The sequence below is a fragment of the Mercenaria mercenaria genome, chromosome 12 (assembly GCF_021730395.1).
Source record: "Mercenaria mercenaria strain notata chromosome 12, MADL_Memer_1, whole genome shotgun sequence".
Classification (NCBI taxonomy): domain Eukaryota; kingdom Metazoa; phylum Mollusca; class Bivalvia; order Venerida; family Veneridae; genus Mercenaria; species Mercenaria mercenaria.
Window position 1 is genome coordinate 20,939,911 of NC_069372.1, and position 20,381 is coordinate 20,960,291.

The following is a 20,381-nucleotide window of genomic DNA, read 5'->3' on the forward strand; positions in this document are numbered from 1 at the left end:
GGGATTCTGCCTAATGTTGTTGCCTGTAAGTTGCTTGCAATTTAGCTAGTGATTTTTCGTCTGTTCATATTCATTTCTATAAATTTAAACATGCTATATGCCATAATATCAATGAAATAAAGTCGCGGCCATTTCCCATCTACCGCTGTTTGAAAATGCTAATAAGAATAGTTTTAGAATATTTGTACTGACGTCGTGCAACGACTGTCATAGATATATTGAACCTCATAAAATCTTTGTATGTTCTATTTTGGTCGTAACCAGTCTTAAGTTGGTCCTTGCATCAAGACTTAGGCAGTCACCTGCCTTTGGCAACCGCATGCGTTCATTCTTTTGTGGATTGCTTAACACAGGTTTGGCTGTATATTTTTGTAATTGAGAGGTTGCGATTTTGTACTTGTGCAGATACGCATACTTGTAGGTTCAAAGAGCATCTCACGCGACAAAAATCAGAAAAGCAAAAATTGTTCTCATAAAAGTTATGTGTGAGTGTACAAGTTATGTATCAGGTAAAGATTATCTACGGTGTTTCTTTAGGGCCAGCGCTAGCTCCCTGTGAACGCGTAGCTCGGAGGTACGATGGCGAAGAGCGACAGTACAATTGCGAAGTTCGACAGTAAGATAGTGACAACACGACAGTGCGATGGCGAAGCGGGACAGTACGATGGTGGAGCGAGACAGTATGATGGTGACAGTCCGTCGTACTGTCGCGCTTCGCCATCGAACTGTCGTGCTTCTCCGTCGTAGTGCCGCGCTTCGCCATCGCACTGTCGCGCCTCACCATCGTAGTGTCACCATCTTACTGTCGCGCTTCGCCATCGCACTGGCACGCTTCGCCATCGCACTGTCGCGCCTCACCATCGTAGTGTCACCATCTTACTGTCGCGCTTCGCCATCGGACCGTCGCACCTCACCATCGTAGTGTCACCATCTTACTGTCGCGCTTCGCCATCGCACTGTCGCGCCTCACCATCGTAGTGTCATCATCGTACTGTCGCTCTTCGCCATCTTACTGTCGCGCTTCGCCACCGCACTGTCGCGCCTCACAATCGGAGTGTCATCATCGTACTGTCGCGCTTCGCTACCGCACTGTCGCGCCTCACCATCGTAGTGTCATCATCGTACTGTCGCGCTTCGCCATCGCACTGTCGCGCTTCGCCATCGCATTGTCGCGCCTCACCTTCGTAGTGTCACCATCTTACTGTCGCGCTTCGCCATCGCACTGTCGTGCCTCACCATCGTAGTGTCATCATCGTACTGTCGCTCTTCGTCATCTTACTGTCGCGCTTCGCCACCGCACTGTCGCGCCTCACCATCGTAGTGTCATCATCGTACTGTCGCGCTTCGCCATCTTACTGTCGCGCCTCACCACCGCACTGTCGCGCCTCACCATCGTAGTGTCATCATCGTACTGTCGCGCTTCGCCATCTTACTGTCGCGCTTCGCCACCGCTCTGTCGCGCCTCACCATCGTAGTGTCATCATCGTACTGTCGCGCTTCGCCATCTTACTGTCGCGCTTCGCCACCGTCGCGTTTCACTGTATTTTCTCCGTTTGCTTAAGGGCCGACTTTAATTAGACTCTGTATTGTATATTATTGTCAGCTCTGTCCAATCATGAAATAATTGGAACGCCTTTCGGCATGGGTATTATTGAAATGAATAACACCATACCTGATGCTATTCAAATGCAAACTCCCCGGCAGAGTATCACTCAATAGCATCTGGTATGATGATATTAAAAATATCATACCTTAATATTGTTTAAAATGTACTAATCCAAAATAGGCTTCGTTGGTCTATGACTATTTTACATTGTTTACTTGAGGGATAATAAAAACGAATATCAGCCAACCGAGTGTTATTTATAAACAAAATAACATTGTATTCAAAATTAACCTTTCTGCGGAAAAATAAACAGTAATGTATTTATATGTAATTAATAATGTAATGTAAATCCCTACTGTTAATTTGTGCTTGTCCGCGGACAGACGGAATGCAAATACGCACTTGTTGTTCGCAGTCTAAAAGTCTCGAGTCGGACATAGGAATTCCACATCTAAAGGAATTATGTTTCATTAATTTGTTTGTTTGGTAATTAATGGCGATTAAATTATCAAGGTTAAAGTGATGATAATTGTTGCTTTAAACTTCTATACGATCAATAGTGCACACATGCGGATCAATTAGTGAAGTATACCTCATACGCATGTTGGCGATAAACAAATCAATTAAGCGTGTCACCGTTTAGAAGTTGTAATTATGCCTCTGGGCAAATACCCTTCCTGCAACCGACTTCGCACGTTTTTGTCGATAAAACTACGTTTGTTCAAACAGTTTAAGGACAATTTTTTGCAATATTTTTTGTAGCATTTTTATAAATTAATCGCCATTTTCTATCGCCAAAAATTGCGTTTTAATCGACACTTTAATAAAATAATCGCCATTTGGCGATAATGTCGATCGGCAGCGCGAGCACTGATTAATTGTTTTGTGAGAAAATGTTGTTTAATTAGCTCATATATTTCAAGCCATGAAACGTTAAAAGTATATATTGTCAGTTAAAAATGATAAAATACACTGTTGTAAAAAAATTGCCTATAAAGCCTCTGGGCAAATTTTACGCAAAAGTGTTAATTCTGTCTGAATACAATTGTTTGTTTCCGCTAACCAGACCGACCCTGTCCTTTTACAACTGACCTTAAAGTTTTAATTGAAGAAACGCATTGGATAAAATGTAGATTTACGTAAAACAAGATTATTAGGCCTAGTAAATAAATCCAAAGCAGGTCCCTGCGTCTGACTGTACAATTCTTTCATTAAAGACGGCCCTTAAGTAAACAGAGAAAAGTTGGTGAAGCGCGAGAGTACGATGGCGAAGCGCGACATTACGATTGTGACACTACGATGGTGAAGCACGACAGTGCGATGGCGAAGCGCGACAGTACGTGACACTATGATGGTGACGCCATCGCACTGTCGTGCTGTCACCATCGTACTGTCGCGGTTCTCCACCGTACTGTCGTACTTTCGCACTTCGCTTTCACAGGGAGCAGGCACTGGCCCTAACGGAACACCGTAATTATCTGATAGTCCTTGTAGAAATGTATGCGAATGTGCACGATATCGCCATCTCTCTGTTACTAAGCATACTGTCTGCTGTTCATAGTTGGTTCTACCATCACCAATAAAATAACTGTCTTTGAGCAATCAATAAGACTTTAGGTCTATACGGTGTGTGTGAATTACATGCCTGATATTATCTAATATATTTATATGTTTTAGAATGATTAAAAAACCGATGGGAGATGGGATTCCAAAGTGGTAAGTGAAATCGTTTTTGAATAATTGTCCATTCATTGATTTTTTATATCTATGAGTAGTGTGTCGTTTTTCATTTGCAACTAACATATGTTTGTCATTTAAATACAGATTAAGAGAATCTTTATAAGCATGTACACATGCTCGTGACTGGTTTATAGGAGTAGTAGTAAAATACTACAAATCAATGACATAAGACTCTGTAAAGGTATTGTTCAATATTTAATACATGTACTTGTTACACGTGTTAAGTTCAATACTATCCGTAGAGGTTTGTCTAATTACACCAGTAATCAATACAAAAATCTTATTGGAAATTATCAAGCGTTTTTTAAATTCATTTTCACAGTTTATCTTATATCAAGTAAACCCTTTTCAGGTTGTCATCTTGAATATCAAATTATGTGTTTTAGATTTATAGGTTATCCCTGAAAAGTTCAATAGGAAAAGCAAAAATTCAAAGAAACAGCCAACGGCTTCTGGAGAACATACATGTACGTTGGCTGCTTCTTTGGATTTTTGTATGTTCTCTAAAGCCGTTGGCTGCTTCTTTGATTGTTTGCTTTTCTAGTAAAGACAATGATACGTGTATCTCCTTTACCTGCTTGTATATGTTATAAGTGTCTGTATCATACTCTAATCCCCTTATTTTACATATGCGACTTGGGTGAATTTAAGATGATGATGATGATGATGATGATGATGATGATGACGATGGTGTGTTTTATAGAGCAAAGTCTCCTTTTTGAAAGCATTTTGGAACATGGTATCTTGACCAGACAGTTGTTTCATCCAGGACGGTTAAGGCACGGCCGTCGCTGTATATTCAGCTTTAGTGTTGAGATACTGAATTTAATTGTACGCAGCAATTTGTTCCGCGATTGGCTGTGCATATGGTATTCAGCAAAGTGTTCCAGAACCGATTGTATAATAGATCGTTGCAAGGTGTTCCCAAATTGACTATAAATGGTACGCAGAACTGACTCTACATGGTTCGCAGCAAGGTGTTCCCGAACTGACTCTATAAATGGTACACAGCAAGATGTTCCCGAACTGACTCTATAAATGGTACGCAGCAAGGTCCTTCTAAAGTGACACTACATGGTAGGCAGAAAGGTGTTCTAGAACTGACTCTTTGTATTGTACGCAGCAAAATGTTCCCAAATTGACTCTGTAAATGATACGCAGACTGACTCTACATGGTAAGCAGCAAGGTGTTCCCGAACTGACTCTATATATGGTACGCAGCAAAGTCTTCCTAAACTGATTCTACATGGTACGCAGTAAGGTGTTCCCGAACTGACTTTATATATGGTACGCAGCAAAGTCTTCCCAAACTGATTCTACATGGTAAGCAGCAAGGTGTTCCCGAACTGACTTTATATATGGTACGCAGCAAAGTCTTCCCAAACTGATTCTACATGGTAAGCAGCAAGGTGTTCCCGAACTGACTCTATATATGGTACACAGCAAGATGTTCCCGGACTGATTCTACATGGTACGCAGTAAGGTGTTCCCAAATTGACTCTACAAATGGTACGCAGACTGACTTTTCATGGTACGCGGCAAGATGTTCCCGAACCTACTCCATGCGTGATACGCAGCAAAAGTGTACACGCCCATATAAAATCTTTATGGAAGTCATGTTCAAGGGTTACTGAAATCCCAGTTCGGTACAATGTATAGAAGATTATGGCGTATTTGATTACATATTTGTTGTTAGATAAGGTGAACAAAATAAATAAATGAGCCGTGCCATGGGAAAACCAACATAGTGGGTGTGCGACCAGCATGGATCCAGACCAGCCTGCGCATCCGCGCAGTCTGGTCAGGATCCAGGCTGTTCGCTAACAGTTTCTTCAATTCCAATAGGCTTTAAAAGCGAACAGCATGGAGCCTGACCAGACTGCGCGGATGCGCAGGCTGGTCTGGATCCATGCTGGTCGCAAACCCACTATGTTGATTTTCTCATGGCACGGCTCAAATAATCAGTTCAGAGTAAACAAATACACAAGTTAACAATAATGTAACATCCGTCTTATACAACTCAGTGTTTCGTGAATAACTATACCATAATACTATTAAATGAGAGAACATTAAGATATACATGTATTATGTTGAGTTCTCTTTTACATATCTAGAATATACGCAAGAAAATTAACTAAAGTTTGGGAGTCATTGCTACAACAGTTTAACTGTTGAATCAAAAATATAACTAGAAATCTTCAGCTTTGCACTTGATTGATTAGACATAAAGTAATGAGTGATTTTCTTCCTCTGACTTAAAAATGAAATTCAGTGTAATTATTAAGGGAGAACTTTTGTTAAGTAATGAAATAAAAATTGGATGTTTCCAGTCGGAGATGGTAAAATATGTCTCAAAAACGTACAAAATAAATTTAACTGAAACCTGAGCAGTTGCTGTTTGGGAAGGCTGCGTTTTGAAACTAAACCTGGCAAGGGATTCTGCCTTTGCGAGACTGCTTTCACATCCGTGCAGAATTATCATGGTCTACACTATTCAGTCTAAAAATTTTCATTGAATATGCCTTCGAATGATAAATTGTACTGTTCAAATTTAATGATGGGACAATTCCATTTTACACATTTAGCAGGGTTAATGACTTTTTTCTTTCAGGTTGATGATATCAACCTTATTTGTTGTGGTCTGTGCGTTAGCTGTTATAGAGACATTACTGCCACTTCACACCTCTACATCGATCCCTCCGCCCAGACAGTATAGTGTGAATAAATCTTCAAGTCACAACAGTAATAGAAAATATATAGGGTCGATTGTTCAAAAAGATTTGTTACAAATCACGCCAAAATCGTCAACAAAAGGTAAAAGGCGAAAAGTAACCCACATTGGGTTTTTAAAAGTATATAAAGCCGGTTCATCAACATTGGCAAATATTTTCTTTAGGTTTGGCATAAACCATAATTTAACATTTGTACTACCAACGAAAGGTTATCAATTTATGGGAACAAATTATTCAGCAATGCCAGTAAAGCCTGGGCAGCATCGAGATATATTGGCTTGCCATTCCGTATATAGCCGCATTTTTTTTGGATCAGTGCTTCCAGAAGATTCGGTAAAAATCGGAATTATTCGTGAGCCATCAGAACGTATGGTAAGTGCCGCGTATTATTACAGAGACGTATGGAAAAGGAAATATCTTTTGAAAGTTCCGAAATTAAATTTTATCCATAATTTGGTTGAACGACCTGACTTGTATGAAACTAAACCGTTTTCTGAAACGAAGAATGCAATGGGGCATGTCTTTGGATTTTCTCCATCGATCACAGTTAATGATACTGAGGCAATAGAAAAACACCTTGATCTCCTGAAGAAAGACTTTAAACAAGTTCTTGTAATGGAAAGATTTGAAGAATCTCTTATACTTATGAAAAGAACTTTGAACTGGGATTTAGCAGATGTTATTTATTTAAAAAGAAACAGTCACGCCCATCAGCCTGTGATATTTGGCCCTGATGAACTTAAGAAATTTAAAAACACGTGTTTCTTAGATTACGCAGTTTATGAAACATTTTACGAAATTTTTGATAAAAAGATTGACGCTGAAGGTCCCGACTTTATAAATGAAGTGGAACATTTTAATTCAGTGCTTCAGTCAGTAAGAGATTTCTGCAAACTAGGTTCAATGAACCCTCCACAAATATCCCTCAGAATATCTCAGTCTGTATGGAATGAACCTTTTGAAGTAACGAAACAAGATTGTCACTATATGAAGATGGGTGCATTTAAATTGATGGACTTTCTCAAAGAACGACACAGGGAGATGAACATGAATCATGACATAGTATCGAGATAAACTGGTTTTCATGAACAAACTGTCGAGATTAACTGCTTTTCATGGACAAACTGTCGAGACAATTGGTTTTTATGTACATAATGTCAAGATAAACTGGTTTTCATGTACACAACGTTCAGTTAAACTGATTTTGATTGACATAAGTAATAGTTATAGTATGTGTGAGAGTGTGTTACCAGGATATATCAGAGCTAGGGGTACATCGAGGGTATTTTTCTCTACACATATCGTCGAGGCCGGTAGGCCGAGACAGATATGTGAAGAGAAAAATAACGAGATGTACCCCTAGCTCTGATATATCCTGGTAACACACGAGCACTACATATTATAACTGTTTTATCGCATAGTTTATCATTAAAATTTATATATTATTTTCATTTAAATTTGTTTATTATTATTTTTACTATTTTGATTCCCTTTCTGCGCCTCGCTGACTGAAACACTAAAACTTCTGTTTTAGAAAATGTATTCCCCAGATAAAAGTACCCAACAAATTTCTGCATTGGTTTTAAATCTTTGCATTTCATTGGCCAGACATATTGTAAAACTTGTTGTTTTGTTTGTAAAAAAAATCAAAGAAAAAGAAACATTTGAGAAATCTCAGAATTTCATATATTTCATGTATTTCTGAATTTGGCAATAACTATCAAGTTTTTGAAATATTCTGGTTTATTTATTCTTTTACTTTATAAATGTAGGTGTTTGTGACAATTCTTTCTCTGTGAACTGTAAGTTGGAGCTAAAATCATCTTTTCTTTGAAAGGAAAAAATTATACTCCCTTGATAGGACCTCAATAGAGAAAAAGTGTTCCGATATATATCGGAACAGTTTTACTGTGCTGATATATATCGGAACACTTTTTTCTTATGAAACTCCATAGAGATTTCCGTGTTGATATATATCGCAACAGTTTTGTAAGATATCAGCACAGTTTTGTAGTAATAATGTGTGTTACTATGTATAACATGCTGCAAAGATCAAAGGAAAATTGCCGCACTATGCGATAATGTCGAGATAAACTAATTTTCATGGATGTAGGCTCGAGATATACTAGTTTTCATGAACATAAGTGGCAGAAACAAACACGACATTATGATGGAAACGTTAGCGACATCACCAGTCTCGTGGTCTCTTGGATTACGAGAACTACTTTAACAGTGATATAAATAAGTAAGAATTGACAACTTATTGGATACCTGTCATATGGTGAAAAAAATAGTGTCATTTGTGGGAAAACATCAAACATGGTAAAAAGTGAGGATAATGTGCCTTATATTAAAAATCGAAAGGAAGCTGAAAACAGATCAAAATTGCCGACATTATTCACAATGGCCGGCATTTTCTAAAAAAAATGTACGAAGAAAAGTTGTAATCAGACATCATCAGTAGTTATATCTTTAGTAAATCTATGCCTTCTTTTCATCGTTTTTTTGTATGCAAATATTGATTAAACATACTTACTTGAATAGATTATAGATATTTATTGCTTGTATTTAATATTATCATTACAGAAATTTAATTGCTTCCCTAAGTTGTACGGTCACTATTTGTTTTGCAGCTAACATGATTTGTTAAAATTCCTTGCGTAATGTTAAAAATGCGTTTTTAAGAATAATAAATATGAATCAAAATAACAATGATACAGTAGTTATGTTACAAAATCAACTATATATGTCTAATCACAATGGACGGACGAGTATAATTGAGCCATGCCATGAGAAAACCAACATAGTGGGTTTGCGATCAGCATGGATCTAGACCAGCCTGCGCATCTGCGCAGTCTGGTCAGGATCCATGCTGTTCGTTTTCAAAGCCTAATGGAATTAGAGAAACTAATAGCGAACAGCATGGATCCTGACCAGACTGCGCGGATGCGCAGGCTGGTCTGGATCCATGCTGGTCCCAAACCCACTATGTTGGTTTTCTCATGGCACGGCTCATATAAACATAAACGGAAGCACGTACGACGCTAGATAATACACTCATCCTGATATCCAGAGGATAAATGTCCGTATGCAATGGATAATAATTATCACAGTCACAATGTTTAAGATACACCGTAACTATCCCCGATACACATCTTATCTATCCCCAGTTCAGTAAATTATCTACTATGTCATTCCATCGTATATCTCCAGGTCACCAAAATATGGTGGCCGGTAGCGTCCATTTTAAAGCAGCGAGAAATTTTACCGTCAGTTTATGAAATGTCGCGGGCAACTTCCAGATCCGCGAGATTTTATGTCGAAACTGTATAAAACATCGCGGCCAAGAGAAATTCTCGAGTTTTTCTGTAACACTCCTGTCGTAAAATGTCGCGGATTAAAGACGAAACCGCGATATTTTCTGTCTACATGGTAGACTAAGCACGCAAACAAATTCTTAATTTAGGTAGCCGATTGCGGCCATTTTAATCCGCGATATTTTTTCTGATGCATACCTTATAAAAAATCGAGTTTAAATATTTAAATCTCGAGTTTTTTTGCCAAGAAACGTCTTATAAAAAGTCGCGGCTTCTTTTAAAAAAGTCGCGGATTTCCTACCCAAGACTTTTTATGAAAATGCGAATGCACAACGTGATTCACCCAGAACTAAAACGGGTTTAAAAGAATAGGAAGTTAACATAGCAGTGAGCAGTAGCAATAGCAGTATCAAAGGTAGAAAATATGAAACTTGCAGTAACAGTAGCAGCAGAAGCATCAGCAAAAAAAGTGTAATCGGCAATAGCAGCAAGAGCAGTAGCAAAAACTTGAATTCGGCAATAACAGCAGCCGCAGTAGCAGCAGTGACAGTAGTATCAGTAGCAGAAACAACAGTAAAGTAGCGGTAGTAGCAGTATCAGCAGCAGCGGTAGCAGTAATGGTAATAGCAGTAGTAGCAGAAGCAACAGAACACGTTTTATTACTACTGCTTCTGCCGCTATTGCTGCTGCCGATTTCATGTATTTGCTACTGCTCTACTTCTACTGCTACTGCTGCTTCTGATACTGCTGTTGCTGCTTCTGATACGGCTGGTACTGCTACTGCTACACTGCTGCTACGGCTACTGCTGCTTCTGATACTGCTGGTACTACTACTGTTACTGTCGCTTCTGATACTGCCGGTACATCTACTATTACACTGCTACTACGGCTACTGCTGCTGCTACTCCTGCTACTGCTACTACTGCTGTTTCTACTCCCACTTCTGCTTCCCTGCTACTGCTTTTCTGCTATAATTTCTGCTGCTTCTACTGATAATACAGCTACTTCTACTACTGCATTTACTACTACTGTTTTAATGCTATTATTGTTGCTGCTACTGCTGCATTTGTTGATACTGCTTCTGCTGCTACTACTGCTAATCCTACTGCTGCTTCTGTTACTACTGGTACAACTGCTATTCCTACTGCTACTTCTGCTAGTATTGCTACTGCTGCTATTCGTACTACTGCTACTGCTGCTGCTGCAACTACTGCTACTACTACTGCTAATCCTACTGCTGCTTCTGCTACTACTGCTACTGTCTCTACTGTTTATCCTACTGCTGCTTCTTCTATTATTGCTACTGCTGCTATTGGTACTACTGCTTCTGCTACTGCTTCTCGGTTATTTCTACTACTGCTGCTACTGCTCCTGTTGCTGTCACTGCTACTGCCTATTTCACGTTTTTGCTACTGCTGTCACTGCTACTGCTACAGCCAACTTCATATCAATTTTTAATGTAAAAAGGACAGGTATATTCAAATCACTCCGTCTGTATAAAATGTCGCGGCTATAAAACTCGCTAGTACTCGCCGCGATATTTTATGAGACCGTTGTTGAGGAACAAAAAGTCGCGGCTTTTAATTTTTACCCTCGACTTTTTGTAGAAATTCTACAACAAATGCAAAAAATGTCGCGGATTTTTTTCTGTTCCTCGACTTTTTATAGACAAACGAGGAATAAAATGTAGAGGCAAACTATGGACGCTACCGGCCACCAGAGTCAAAATGTTCCTTGCTGTTTCCAACAACTTTTATAAAATATCGCGGTTTATACGTTCCCCGCGATGTTTTGTACGGTCTCGACAGAAAATCTCGCTGATTTGTCAGTTGCTCGCGACATTTTATGCTAAAACGATAAATTTCTCGCGGGTTTAAAATGGCCGCAACCGGCCACCATACCAAAAAGTATGAAAAACTCCATACAAAATCAAAGTACTGATAGCACAGTACTGATGGAAGGTGATTTAGAATCCATTAAAAAGTGGCACAAGCTCTTAGAACAGCGCTTTGATAGTTAGAAACCCCATACATATAGGATTTGATCCGGCTAACCATATCATCAATATGCGATTTGGTGATATATACAGTTATGCATTCAAACCCCCTGTAAAGTAAAAAGATGCATGCAGCCGATAGTTATTCGTAGTAAATTACTGCGCAATTGGTATATATTCAAAGTATGTTGAACTATTTTTACTGGGCATGAGTAATTGTAAGTTTGTGATCAAGTCCACGAGTGATAGAGTAGACCAAATTTTCTGGCCTGTAACGATAATGACGTCAGAGGTGGTAAATTATTCCGCATAGAACTACATTGCACAGCGGATAGATACGAAATAGTTGTGAAGCAGTCTATTCCTGATTAAATTCTGCGCGGTTACATAGGGAAAGTGATTTTGATAAATCACCTTCCAAAAATGGTAAAAACTTTTAAGTTATTATCAAATCGCTCGATTAAGTTTTTTTTCTTCTATTTGATGTTTGAAAAAGTATCACCGCACGTTATATGTAAGAGCGTTTATGAAAGTTTTAGCGAAAACTTGGCCTCTCTGTTGCAGGACAGAAATATTTCAATAAAAACCGTAATACTTACGTAGTGCATTAACCAAAGATTGAATTCTCCATGCTTAAACATTTCGATGCACTGACACCAGATCAGAAAGGAAATTCTACAGTACATGTTATACCCTAGTCTTCCACTAGGTATACTATATGAACAGGAAAATATACTAACCCATTTCAATCGCGCATTTCTCACCTAAAACGCGCAGTACGGTAAATGTGTACTATGGATATTGAACAAGTGGAAATTTATCTTCCATTTTATACCGGTTGCATTCCTTCAATATTTTTTATCTCAGAGAAACAACGCGTAGTTTATAGTTTCATCAACGCTACAGATAAAACTTGGATGAACTTCGCTTATGAAGTTCCGGTCTAGATTACAAAATTGTTCTGACTGGCTGATGTGTACGCTAAATTGTGTATATGCGGCATAAATGTGCAATGTGAATTAAATAAACAATACAAATGTGTACCATGCAGTGTATGACACATTCAAAATAATTTCTAAGATGAATTTTATTCATCATTTCGAGTTTTATTGTATAACTGCGAATATTTTGCCTTCTATGTTTGTTTGTTTACATTTCGCCTAACATGTGCACACTAGTACTGCTGTGACTTTTAGACCGGTTCTTCATTAGGGAAGTTCACGCAAGTTTTTGTTAGTTTGTACAAATGAATATGATGGTGTGATTTCACTTTGAAAAAATCCAGGACCCAGAATTTACGAAGCTTGTAAATAACATCTCCCAAAAATCAGGATTTGATAAACCTTGTCGCAGATGTTTCTTTAAATTGTTTTGAAAATTCAAAAATTCAAAACCAAAAGCAAAGTCCGATAGTATAAAATCTAGTAAATAATTCAAGCAGGTTATGAATGCGTTTGCCTTGTTGAAAGAGTTTTTTTCGATTCATGGAAGTTTTCCGCTTATCTACATGCAGTGACAAACCTAATTAAGAAAAATAGGCTTTATAACATGTTGCCTGTGGTACGTCTAAATGAGGTAAATCTAACATTATACTAATTAAAGAATAATCACTCTTATCAATAATGTAAGTATATATAATATTATTAGATATAGAGAGAGATTCTCTTTTTTTCTGTCTTTCTTCACACTGACATTGAAATCTTGTCCAAAAACATTATCTCCTTTCAGGCTCATCTCGGTATTTTTGGTATGTTTTTCATTTATCGGAAAGTGTTGTAGGATTTCATTTTGATAGGAACATCTACCAGTTTAATAAGATGCCGGGGTAGCTGAATATATAGAGGATATTTGTTTGTTTTGAGTTAATATGGAATATATCTCACCGAGAAGTGAGAAAATTTCAAATATTTTCACGAGCGCGTAGCGCGAGTGAAAATGTGAAAATTTTCTTACTTCGAGATATATTCGATATTCACGAAAAATAAACAAATTTTCTTTTTATTTTATGCTCAATTACGTTGAGATGTGCATTTTGCAACTGTTTTAATCTCAGCGCGGGAAACAGACGCGCGTAAACAGACATGACGTCAGACGTGCTGTGACGTTATAAAGACGCATGCAACATAAAGTTCCATTTTGTTTTATCTTTTGCTGCATAACAGTTTGAAATTCTCTTTAAGTAAAATAATTTGAATTGTTCGCCATTCAGTCAGTATATGTTTTTGGTATGTATCCCTTTCAACAGTTAATGGTACCGTCCAAATTGAAATATGGACAAGTTCGTTGTAGGAATTAAGCAGGGTAAAGGGTTTATTGAAAAGACAAATATATGAGAACTCGTTCAAAAACTTCAATAATTTATCAGCCATCATACATTTTTCACCATGTCAAGACAGTTGAGTTGAGTAAGAATAGGACCCGTCTCCTAAGATTGGTTGTAGAAGTGTAGAGATGTGCGTTATAAAGGCAATGGCTGATGAAAAATGTCAAGTTCGAAAATTCAGATTAATTGATGTTAAACGAAAACGGCTGAATAGTTTCCAATGAAGCTTGACATACTTGATAATACATCAGTATCTATAATAAAGATTTAAAATAATGGGGAGTGCTGTCTAAATGACTAAAACTTGGAGTCCACACATAAAATTACATCATTGGCAGGTGCACAATTGTTTCATTTTGGAATGCTTTCTTTATTAAACATTAGTTTCATTGCATTATTTCATATATCTGCAATTCTTACGCCGAATTCTCTGTTCAAACTGTAATGCTTTCGTTATTAAACATTAGTTTCATTGCGTTATTTTATATATCTGCCATTATAACGCCAAATTCTCTGTTCAAACTGTAATGCTTTCGTTATTAAACATTAGTTTCATTTGCGTTATTTGATATATCTGCAATTCTAACACCAAATTCTCTGTTTAAACTGATCTGAAAAAGTATTATCCGAATCGTTTGTCCTTTCTTTTACAAGGACAGCCGGGCTCATCTTTATTTACATATATGTACGTCAATAACTGGATGCACGCATCGTATAAAGAAATGGCTTCTTTTTCTTTTTTTTCTTTTACAAATGTATCCTTTACATTAAAATTAATTTTAGGGGTTTTGAAATGATGAAAAAGAACAAGAAAATCATTTAATGAAATGCTGGTTCCGAATTGCTGTATATGGTGTACGCCAATAGAATACAAGCGAAATAACTACACTTCTATATCTGGATTTTAAAGATATTTCCATCATATGTTTGAAAATATATATTTATTCGTTATAATTAATCGGATTAGGACATGGATAAAGTTCCATCTGTGACATTACACCAAAATATGCAAATCTGCTGTGTTTGCAACAGATGCTTCCTTGTATATATAAAGCAAATGTACTTAGGAAAATCATTTTAAGATAGAAAAGCTGTTTAAACTTTCATTAAAGGGTGAAATACAAACATTTCCTTTATCAGACATTCGTGTACCTGTATGTGACAACTATACAGATATTAATACTGTAGACATGTCGTAGCACTTGTTGTTAATTGCCAAGATTATCTGTGTGTCTGGAAGGTAACAAAAGCGCATTTGACCGGGATAATATGGATTAAACGAAACACTACATATCTTTTCGAGAATGAGAAACAAAACAAAAACAACAACCAAAAACGCCTTTCACAAGAAAATGTAAACATTAAGCTTATTGTATTCGATTTAGAATGAGCGTATAAGATATTTCATGTTTCAGAATGATTGGAAAACCAACTATACACGGAGTTTCTATACGGTAAGCGTATTTATTAATAACCATATTTGAATAAGTAAATTTGATTAAGGTTAGATTGTATTTATTTAAAAATAACCAGATCCCAGAAAGTTTTCGTTACTTTGTCCTTTTAAAATTCAAATTATTCTAAAGTTGGTGGGGGAGGGGACAGTTACAAAGGTTCAGTGCTAGACCCCCTATTATTCCTTATTGATGTCAGTTGTATAAAGGTGACATTTATAAGTATCACTAGTCTTTTCGCAGATGATAGTGCTCTGTCTCTATGCACAGGTAACATTAAATTGCTTTAATTGAGGAAACGCTTAATAACGATCTTCTGTCAATAACACTGGTTAGTTCATTTTAACTTTTCTAAAAATAAAGTTATGTTTTTTTCTCGTTCTGTAACAGAAATTGAACAACATTACTTTTTAACAATGTAATTTTGTCGAATGCTATCCTATCTTAGTGTCACATTCAGTTAGGACTCGTCATAAAAATAGTTCTAATATATTACATCTAAAGCATCGGAAATACTAAATTGTAAGTTCAAAGAAAATCATATCTGTATCTATTACTTACGATTACAGCTAGAGTAGAATGTCCTTATGTCTTTAGTGTGGGATAATTGTGCAATATGTGAACAAGATACCTCAGAACAAATACAGTATGAGGCAGTTCCTAAAGTTACTGGCCTAACAAGATCCGTTTCAATACAAAAGTTTCTACAAGAGATAGGTCAGTGCTTAAGAAAGTTTCAAAATCTAGTTTCAATGTATAAAGCATAAAACTAATTATTGCCATTGTACTTGACAAAGTTATTTCCCCTTACAAGTGACTCAGCTTAAAATATGACAATTACTACTGGTTAAGAACTAATGACTACCCTTCAGTAGCAAGAAGGGCTGAAATTTATTCAGTACTGTCTTAAAATGCACATAACCATTTTGTAATGAATTTTCCACTAAATATTTGTTACTCAGAATCTTCATTCGTTATCTTCATTTTAAAGTAGACTGCATTCACGACCAAGTCTTCTCACATCATACCAGTGCTGGATTTTCCAGAAAGCGGACTCGAGAGTGGTTTAAATAAGCTTGAAGCTTGCATCACAATCGAGCTAAAATAAATTTGTTTAAATTAAACTAAAGATTGACTGAAAGAATTATGAACCAGTTCCGACATTTTCAAAAAAAGGGGAAAGATTGTCACTTTGTTCATCATGCCCGCATTAAAAAGAACTGCAGTAATCTTAATTCTGATTTGTATTATAACCATTTTGTTCCGAGCTCGTCCTGTAAATGTGGTGCTTTTGACTCAACACATTGATATATCTTTGACTCAATGCTTCTGTATATGTCAAAAAATGGTCTGAACAAGTATTGGGTGTGCAAAAAAAAACAACAAAAAAACTTACAATTTCTGTAAAAAACCTGCGAATGTCAATTTTATTTTCTAATTGTTTATGTTTATTCACATTCTCACAATGAATCATCTGAATCTCGTTCTTTCATCTGTATTTGAGCCGTGCCATGGAAAAACCAACATAGTGGCTTTGCGACCAGCATGGATCCAGACCAGCCTGTGCATCCGCGCATCTGTCAGATCCACTGTTCGCTTCAAAGCTATTTGTAATTAGAAAACGTAGCGAACAGCATGGATCCTGACCAACTGCGCGGATGCGCAGGCTGGTCTGGATCCATGCTGGTCGCTAACCCACTATGTTGGTTTTCCCATGGCACGGTTCATTTATTTTCATCTGTAAAGTATAGAATGTAACAATAAAAATTAGTACAATTTATAGTAGAAACGGTTTAATCTTGGCTTGCCATAAAACTCTATATTTATGCAATTTGAAAAGCGAAACTATATTCCTTTAAGGCTTTCTTTCTTCCAGGTTGGCAGCATCGATTTTACTGGCACTGGTTTTTATGACAATCGTTCTACAAACATACTTTCCTCTTGATATCTCCACATCGATTTCCTCACCACACCAGTTTAGCAGCAGATACACAAGTAGACCAAGCAAATACAGTACTAGTTTTGTCGCAGAAAATGCACTGATTCAAAACGATTCTTTACTAATAAACACTGCATCGGCAAAGAATATTAATATGCCAGAACATAACATGAGTAGTGTACAGCTTACTATACCGAAAAGGATAACAAATGCATCGCAGCAGACGATCACCCACATTGGGTTTTTAAAAGTCCATAAAGCCGGTTCGGAAACCATGCAGAACATTTTCTTCCGGTTCGGTCTAAAACATAACTTAACTTTTGTTCTACCAGAAAAAGGACGCTACTTCCGTAGAACCGGATCAGCAATGCCAGTAAGACCTGGGAACCATCACGATATTTTGGCTGTCCATTCCGTGTACAGCCGTAAATTGTTTAGATCGGTACTGCCGATCGATTCGGTAAATATAGGAATCATTCGGGAACCTTTGGAACGTATGGTAAGTGCCGCGTACTATTACAGGGACGTTATGAAACGTCGAGACCTTTTAAAAGTTCCTAAATTAAATTTCATCCACAATATTGTCAACCAACCGCATCTTTATGACAGAAAGCCGTTTAGTAGAACGAAAAACTCAATGGGACAAGATTTCGGATTTTCTTCTACAATTACAATTAACGACACTGAAGAAATTGAAAAACAACTCGATTTGTTAAAAAAAGACTTTAAACTAGTTCTTGTACTGGAAAGATTCGAAGAATCTCTGATACTTATGAAAAGAACTTTGAACTGGGATTTAGAAGATGTCATTTATTTAAAAAGAAACAGCCACGCCCACAAACCTGTTGTATTGAGTCCTAATGAACTTAACAAATTCAAATCTACGTGTTTCCTAGATTACGTTGTATATGAAACATTTTATGAAATTTTTGATAAAAAGATAGCGGCTGAAGGGCCTGACTTTGTCAGTGAAGTGGAACATTTTAAATCAGTACTTCATTTAGTAAAAGATTATTGTGAACAGATTTCAAAAAACCTTTCACACAAATCCCTTAGAATAGCCCAGTCTGCATGGAACGAACCTTTTGAAATATCAAACCAGGATTGTCGCTTTTTGCAAATGAACGACTTCATTGACTTTATCAAAAGACGACATAGAGAATTAAATGGGATTTCTTCGCTTAGAAAGAAAAGAGGTGTTCAGTAGGAAAGAACACAATTGATATATTCCATGTGAAATTGTTAAAGTAAAATAATAATATATTCATAATAATAGCTTTATTTAGTTGGCTATAGCGAGTCTAACATATGGTCCTCTAACATAATGATTTAAAAAATCTCTCCTTAGTTTGTAACAAAGGACATTAATTGAATTAACGTATTATGGAATAGAATTGTATAAACCGTATGCACTAGGCTGAGAAGACTTCAGTGTCTAGGCAACATCAGAAGCTAAAAGTATGTACAAATGGTAAAAGAATAGTAATTGCTATTTGTAATCATCACAACAAACCCCTAAAATCTCTTATGACAGAAAAGTACGGGAAAGTGTTGGATTACATTTAAGAAGCATCAATGTTATAATTATGTCTGCATGAGTTTAAATATTTGTAACTGCAGAAATAGACTGAAGAAAACAATAAAATGAATTGTATAGTAATGTAAACACAATTACCCTTAGGACGGCTTTATTCAGATGTACTGTCACTATTATGCAGGTGAACGTAAATACCAGATTCTTCATGGAAGACTTACGGGACACACTCTTGCTGACTCAATGAACATCTACTTTCAAAAATTATTGTAAGCAGTCCATTGTGTGTTTGTAGTGAGGTGGTAAAATACATATCATTTCTTTTTTAGCTGTCCAATATATCAAAGAGAACGTACAGATCTTCTAAAATATATTAGGCCAATAACCCCTGTTACATTAAATACACTGTTATATGATGATTACACTAATGTAATGTGTGTACAAAAGTGAGACTTAAATAAACTATTGTTGTTGTTGTTGTTGTTGTAGTACATAAGTATATACAGAAGGCAAACAGATTTGATACGTACTTTAAAATTTTAGAACGATTATAGCTGTGAAAATAGCTTTATATCCCAGGTTGTTTGCCATTTTAGCCTTTAAGTTACTACAAAACTTTAACGAAGTCCTTAAAACTCCATGTGTCTAAAGTGACATTCCTGACATATTAACCTCATTTCTTCTATTCGTATCATATCTTCTTTAGATATTAATACATAATAAAGTTTTTACAGTTTAGATATTTTAGTTTTATTTATATAGGACCTAAACAGCTTAAATTTTATATCCAAAAAATGAGGTCTAGATTCTGTGTTTTCATCCTATTTTAAAACTAAAGTTTGACAAATTTTTATCATATACTAGATTCTATATTGATAAACGAAGAACATGTACGATGGATTATTCAAGACCAAATCACTAAATAAGATATATCATTTCGATTCTAACACGTTACCAAGGATTTTAAAGTACATCCTTGACGACATTCATGAAATATTTGCCCGTTTTCAATTGTTTTTTTTTCCAGCGCGCCGCTATGCCGTTTGACGCTATGACGTAATAATTGTGACGTCAGAAAAATGGATTGTTGTAGCTCTATAATAATTCACTGTTTTCAAACTTTTCATTCTTCTTTGTTTAATAGGAAAATGAATCGGGTCGTGTTAGAATCATATTTTAACGTTGAAATTACATTATATATAGGGAGAGAGTTTCTTAAAAAGCCTTTAGCTTCCTGCTCAGTCCTCTTTGGTAACATTTGTACTGTAACAATTGCAGTAGTGTAAATAAGTATTGTTTAAATCAAATGCACTTGGTAGAGCTATTATGACGTAAAGAGGAAAAAATGAATAAGAAAAACAATAACTTAGTGACTGTGCGATTCTTTTTCTTTGTCGGAATCTGCGAGCTTGTAGGCGAAAATGGCGGATAAGAACTGGACTTATCAGCGACGGTCGCTAATTCGGTCAGTTTGGGTCGGTTCTGTACACCAATCAAAGGCTGTAAATAAAGTAAGGTAAATTGTAGTACGAATTGTATACAACAACATTCATAGGAAGAGAATCTTTTATAGCTTTCCAAGATCTAAATGCTACATTTGACATACTGGTGTTGAGTCTGTACTTACAGATTTTCAATTGCCCCTGCACCTAGGCCATGAAGGTAACTGATTTGTGTATGTCGTTGTGGCCTGTTTTCCTGAAATCATTTGTAGCCCAGACCAAGAATTTATCGTTTTAC

At 36.6% G+C, this 20,381-nt stretch overlaps 2 protein-coding genes across 2 annotated transcripts; both read left to right on the forward strand.

Moving 5' to 3' along the window:
• Positions 1 to 644: 644 nt before the first annotated feature.
• On the forward strand, positions 645 to 7,354 carry LOC123560643 (galactose-3-O-sulfotransferase 2-like). The gene is made up of 2 exons (XM_053519383.1): positions 645 to 3,322; positions 5,958 to 7,354. The coding sequence occupies exons 1-2, from the start codon at positions 3,285 to 3,287 to the stop codon at positions 7,150 to 7,152; spliced, it is 1,233 nt and encodes a 410-aa protein (XP_053375358.1). The 5' UTR covers positions 645 to 3,284; the 3' UTR covers positions 7,153 to 7,354.
• Positions 7,355 to 14,808: 7,454 nt separating this feature from the next.
• Positions 14,809 to 19,086, forward strand: LOC123561652 (galactose-3-O-sulfotransferase 2-like). The gene is made up of 2 exons (XM_045354165.2): positions 14,809 to 15,168; positions 17,045 to 19,086. The coding sequence occupies exons 1-2, from the start codon at positions 15,131 to 15,133 to the stop codon at positions 18,312 to 18,314; spliced, it is 1,308 nt and encodes a 435-aa protein (XP_045210100.2). The 5' UTR covers positions 14,809 to 15,130; the 3' UTR covers positions 18,315 to 19,086.
• The last annotated feature ends 1,295 nt before the right edge of the window (positions 19,087 to 20,381 follow it).

Excerpts from the sequence above, each read along its gene's own strand:
- LOC123561652 (XM_045354165.2), top strand. The coding sequence starts at position 15,131 with ATGATTGGAAAACCAACTATACACGGAGTTTCTATACG. Across the intron at positions 15,169-17,044 it reads ATACACGGAGTTTCTATACG|GTTGGCAGCATCGATTTTAC; the intron begins GTAAGCGTATTT and ends TCTTTCTTCCAG.
- LOC123560643 (XM_053519383.1), top strand. The coding sequence starts at position 3,285 with ATGATTAAAAAACCGATGGGAGATGGGATTCCAAAGTG. Across the intron at positions 3,323-5,957 it reads GGAGATGGGATTCCAAAGTG|GTTGATGATATCAACCTTAT; the intron begins GTAAGTGAAATC and ends TTTTTCTTTCAG.